The 5,767-nt window shown below is 44.7% G+C and overlaps 1 protein-coding gene and 1 non-coding gene across 2 annotated transcripts in view; one reads left to right on the top strand and one right to left on the bottom strand.

Annotated features, from left to right (window-relative positions):
- Window positions 1-322: 322 nt before the first annotated feature.
- The window catches only part of Rnf135 (ring finger protein 135), a 22,441-nt gene continuing 16,996 nt past the window's right edge, over window positions 323-5,767 (bottom strand). The window contains exons 4-5 of the mRNA XM_031353242.1: window positions 2,689-2,763; window positions 323-1,518 (exon numbers count right to left, since the gene is read on the bottom strand). Coding sequence (XP_031209102.1) covers window positions 983-1,518; window positions 2,689-2,763 — 611 coding nt within the window. The 3' untranslated portion in view covers window positions 323-982. The remainder of the gene's footprint in view (window positions 1,519-2,688; window positions 2,764-5,767) is intronic.
- Window positions 5,361-5,467, top strand: LOC116079333. The gene has a single exon (XR_004113905.1). It is a non-coding gene; the product is annotated as a U6 spliceosomal RNA (small nuclear RNA).

The following is a 5,767-nucleotide window of genomic DNA, read 5'->3' as shown; positions in this document are numbered from 1 at the left end:
CTAAGTTACACTCTAGCCCGTGTATGATTTTAAAGCAAAAAAGGAACTTTTTAAAAAAAGATTTATTGATTTGTTATGTAGATAGTGTTCTGCCTGTAAGCCAGAAGAGGGTACCTTCATTGTAGATGGTTATGAGCCACCATGTTGAATTCAGGATGTCTGGAAAAGCAGCCAGTGCTCTTCACGTTGGAGCCTTCTCTCCAGCCTTCCTGGAACTATTATTACATGACAGTTGCTAAGTAACACACATCGCTTCTGGTTGAGGATCTTTAAGGTCGATATATGCTTCAAAGATCACAAGGACCCAATGAACTCAGCACAGTTTTGACAGACATGATTTCAGTTTATTAAACTAAAAGGCCACAGAATAAAATGAACAGTAGAAAAAGGCACGCGAGGTAGGGTAGAGGAGCACTCCCTCTTACAGTCATAGGATAGCGCTCCACCCTTCCAACAGAGGTATAAAAGGACACACATAGCATATGCTAGCTAGAGATGTTCACCCAGCTATGCTGTTGGGTTAGGCTTTTAGCTGGGGTCAGTCATGTAGGTGTGCCTCGTTGGCCACATGCTGATTGAACCAACAGTCCCAGATGAGGCTACAGAGAGCGGTCCGAAGTCCTTCTTATTAGGCAGGCTATTCTGAGGCCTCAGAGGTCACTGTGAGGGATTACTCTAGACCAGCTCTTTCTCTGAAAATGCCCAAGGTATAAAGAATTCAAACCTGTTTAGTTAATCCTATCCCACCCCAAAAAAGAATAACTTTAAAATTGGGCAGTCATATCATATAGTCCAAGCTGGCCTTGAACTCTCTTTATTGTCCATGCTGGCCTCAAACTTAGAGTGACTCACCTGCCTCTACTTCTCAAGTGCTGGAGTTATAGGCACGTACTACCATATCCAGTCTCCCCCTAAGTGGAATTCTCCAGTTGCCCATAAACGAAGAGGCTAAGAAGCCACTGTCCTAATCCCTAGGGAAGCTTCATCTGTTTAGTTGCTTTATTTCCAGGTAGTTTCCAGGACTTAAGCCATAGAGCCAAAAGGCAGGATGCAGAGGCAGAGGAGAGGGGCTGGAGACCTCACACTCATACAGTAGCCTCTCCTGATTAGCCACTGAATAGAAGGCAAGCTTCCCCAACTCAAGGTCCAGCCACACGCCCACAACCTCAGGGAGGCCTGAGTGCAAGTCTGTTTTCTTCATCATGGTCCAAGCAGAGAATTGGCCAGGCCCTCTCCACTCTATACACCAGGAGTCCATAGTCCTTCCCAGCATCCCGTCCCGCTTCATACCCCAAGAAGCCACCCCCACAGCCCAGTGGCTGCAGTTCCTAGTGTCCACTTCCCAGTAATTCTGTCCAGAAGAGAGGGCCTGAGAACATAAGACCTGGCTAATTGAAAATCTGTCGGGACTCCAAGGATAGACTTGCAGACTAGGAGACACAGTCACCCTCCGGCAATTGTTGGAAACCTCCAGGTTACAGGACATACTCCTCAGGTCAAAGGTTGGACTGATGGCCCCTGGGGAGGAATAAACACCACAGTCAGTTATGTTTTTTATTTATATACATATATATAATTTTTTTATTTTAATTTTTTCAAGACAGGGTTTCTCTGTGTAGCCCTGGCTATCCTGGAACTCATTCTGTAGACCAGGCTGGCCTTGAACTCAGAAATGCGCCTGCCTCTGCCTCCCAAGTGCTGGGATTAAAGGCGTGAGCCACCACTGCCCGGCGTTTTTTACTTTTTAAATTCATGTGTTTGGGTATTTTACCTGCATGTATTTCTGTACACCACACACATGCAGTGCCCACAAGAATTAAGAGTGTGTTAGGTCCCCCAGGACTGGCATTTCAGACCATTGTGAAGCACCAAGAGGGAACCAGGAATCAAACCTAGGTCCTCGGGAAGAGCAGCTAGTGCTCTTAACCACTGAGCCATTCCTCCAGTCATGTATAGCCGGTTTTGGACCATCCATGTTGTAAGTCATTTACACAATAGCAAAAAGTAGCATTTTGCATTTTTGGTGTGATGTTTAGCAATAAATGGATACATAACATGAGGGAAGCTCTACATAACTGTCATCTGTATTACAAACACCCTATTCCTGTTCTTATTTTATTTCTTGACCTCCCAGCAAGAAGTTATCTCTGAATCCCATACAACATAGTCATAATTTTTTCTCAATACCTGTATATGAGCATGGTTCTCTGTGGCAAGATCTATGTGTTATTTTTTATTTATTTATTTTTTGGGGGTTTTCGAGACAGGGTTTTTCTGTGTATCCCTGGCTGTCCTGGAACTCACTCTGTAGACCAGGCTGGCCTCGAACTCAGAAATCTACCTGCCTCTGCCTCCCAAGTGCTGGGATTAAAGGCGTGTGCCAAGCTGGGCGGTGGTGGCACACGCCTTTAGTTTGGAGAGAGAGACAGAGAGACAGAGAGACAGAGACAGAGAGACACAGAGAGAAAGACAGAGACACACACACACACAAAGAGGGAGACAGAGACAGAGGCACGCACACACACACCACACACGTGCACACAAGAGGGAGAGACAGACAGACAGACATACACACACACACACACACACACACACACACACACACACACACGAGACAGAGAGAGAGAGAGAAGTCACTAGGCTATGGAGTTATACCCAAGTTACACTCTAAGTAGATCTCATACTTACATAGGGAAAAGTGAGAAGCTTTCCTGGGTACAGGACACCTCTGGTCAGGCAGCAGGCATAAGGAAGATGTCATTTCTAGGATTTAAAGGAATAATTAGAGAAAGGGAACCCCATTAGCAAAAGTCAAACCGAAGGCATCTTGTAGGCTTAGGTTTTTACAAAGCCTACTTTACTTAGGGATCTTTAAAGCTTCAACCTCCCTTCTAGCCCACCAACCAAAGTTTGGGGAAAAGATGGTTAGTAGGACAAGGGGGTTGTAGACCAGTTTAGAAGTAGGCCGTTGGGGAGATTCCAGACTCCATTGTCACGGTATTAGCAGTCCAGTCCAATAGCAAACACCAAATGTGAATCAGCAGCAGTGGTTTGATCCAGCAGACACCGTGAAACTCTGCCCAATCGGCATGAGTCAGCAGATGCAGCAAGAAGCCACCAGAATACCACAAGAAGGTTTTTGGTGTGCCTCTCTCTACCGTGTCACAACAAGCGAAGAACATCAAGTGACTCTACTGAGTCCAAAGAAACCAGAAATGTCCACCAGCATCCAACTGTCACATGATGGGCACAGACCTTCATTCTTCCTCATTAGCACATTTCTGACCAAGAACATGCAGCCCCATGTTATCATTGTGGGACTTTTTTTTTTTTTCCAAACTGTTCCCCCCAACAAAACCCCAAACTCCTTGCTAACAGGGAAGTTGTTCATCTCTATATAAACATTAAGAACCATAGAGAGAAAGTGTTCTATGCATATTTATTAAATAAACAAATAGAGTTGCAGAAGATTGCAGCACCCTCGAATCCAGAGTACTCACAACCCCCATGCCGGCATCACAAACCGTCATTACGTAATCCAGGTAATATGAGCTGACATAAGGTTCACATCCAATCCTGGCACCTTCAACCCCCTCTCCGTGTTCCATATTTAACTATGCACCTTAGCAATTGTATCCTCTAGACTGAAACAACCATAGGAGGGCAGAAAAAGAGGGGAGGAAAGTCCTACAGTATAGCAAAGGTGGAATCTTCTCTTATTTCTTTTCTGTCCTTTTCCATTTTCATGCAGGTGACATGTACATGCATTTTTGCCTGTGTGTGTATGTGTGTGTGTGTGTGTACACAAAGGTGCATGTGAAGGCCTGATATTGATGTTGAAAATTACCTTTAATCACCCCCTCACCTTATTTATTGCGACCTCTCAACAGGCAGTGGTGGCGCACGTCTTTAATCCCAGCACTTGGGAGGCAGAGGCAGGCGGATTTCTGAGTTCAAGGCCAGCCTGGTCTACAGAGTGAGTTTCAGGACGGCCAGGGCTATACAGAGAAACTCTGTCTTGAAAAAACAAACAAACAAACAAACAAACAAATAAATAAATTTAAAAAAAAGAAACTCAGCTTAGCCAAATTGTATTGTTATCAGCACTGGACCTCTAGAGCCTAGCCCAGATCATTTTACTTTAGGCATATGTGGTGGTTTGAATATGCTGGGCCCAGGGAGTGGCACTATTAGGAGGTGTGGCCTTGGTGGAGGAAGTGTGTCCCTTTGGGGGTGGGCTTTGAGAAGTTCTCCTAGCAGCCTTCAGAACAAGATATAGAACTCTCAGCTTCTGCAGCACCATGCCTGTCTATACACCACCATGCTTCCTGCCATGATGATAATAGACTAAATCTTTAAATCTGTAAGCCTGCGCCAATAAAAATGTCCTTTATGGAAGTTACCTTCGTCATGGTGTCTCTTGATGGCAGTGGAAACCCTAAGACACCTTATTTTTAAGCGGAACACAATTTTGAAAAAAAGGATTCAGGTAACCATGAACCCTGAGTTTAAGGCATGCATACCTCGGAGCTCTTAGCAAAGTGCACACGGCTCCTTTACAAGAACGAGTGCTGTTGACTCAGAAAGTACCCAAGATTTATGGTCTAGAGAGACTGACTGAGATAAATGTAATGTCTGTGCAAGTCAGGATGGCTTGTCTCCAAGGTAACGTAAAGTCACTTAGGCTGCTGTGAAGCACAATGCCATCACTCATAAGGATGGGTTTTGCGGTCTAAAAGCAATACTCAAGATTTAAGGGAAACAGTCTGAGATTAGTAAATACACAAATTCTGGACAATACGAGCAGAGCCTGTCTCAGACAGCAAGGATCACCATGTAGTAAAGCTCCATCATCACTCCTGGCATTCCAGGAATGGCACTGAAGAGGGAAGCTGTGTGTTTTACTTTCCTGGCTTCTCCATTGCTCATCTGTTTGCCCAGCCTTTGCCTTCTACACCTTCCCAAGCTAGGATTACAACTCCACAGTCACCTGGTGTTTATGGGGCTGGACAAGTTCTGAACTTGTCCAGCTTCAGTTCTCACACTTGGGCCACAAATGCTTTAACCACAGAGCTGACTCCCCAAACCCCAATTTGTACCTTGTGACAGTAAAATAGGGCAAAGGTAAGGCTCAGGTTGAGTGGAAAGACTATCTAGGGTGAGAGCTGTGGTAACTCAGGGCAGAATACGGCAAGTGCCGATCAGAAGCCATTCTGTTTGTTTGTAGACAGGGTCTTAAGCAAACCATGCTGACCTTAAACTCACTAAGAAGGCAATGATGGCTTTAAATTCTGTCTCCACCTAGCACCAGGTGGTAGAATTGTTAAGTATCGACTATGCTTGAGTTAAAAGCCAATCTCGTGCTAGATTCAGCAGCACATATACTAAAATTGGAACGATACAGAGAAGATTAGCATGGCCCCTGCGCAAGGATGACACAAAAAAAAAAAAAAAAAGCCAGTCTCAAAATTCAGCTCAGTTCTGAAACAATTCACGTGTCTGTCAGTGAATAAATGATTATTCAAAATGTGGCAGTACACTTAAAAAAAGGAATTCTGACACATGCTACAACATGAACGAACCTGAAAAATATTAATCTAAGCGAAATAAAATAGCTACAAAAAACACAAGCCAGGAGGTGATGGCCTTTAATCCTAGCACTTGGGAGGCAGAGGCCGGCGGATTTCTGAGTTTGAGGCCAGCCTGGTCTACAAAGTGAGCTCTAGGACAGCCAAGGCTATACAGAGAAACCCTGTCTGGAAAAACC

The sequence above is a fragment of the Mastomys coucha genome, unplaced genomic scaffold (assembly GCF_008632895.1).
Source record: "Mastomys coucha isolate ucsf_1 unplaced genomic scaffold, UCSF_Mcou_1 pScaffold5, whole genome shotgun sequence".
Lineage (NCBI taxonomy): Eukaryota > Metazoa > Chordata > Mammalia > Rodentia > Muridae > Mastomys > Mastomys coucha.
Note: the sequence above shows the minus strand (reverse complement) of the source record. Positions and strands in the feature narration are given on the sequence as shown.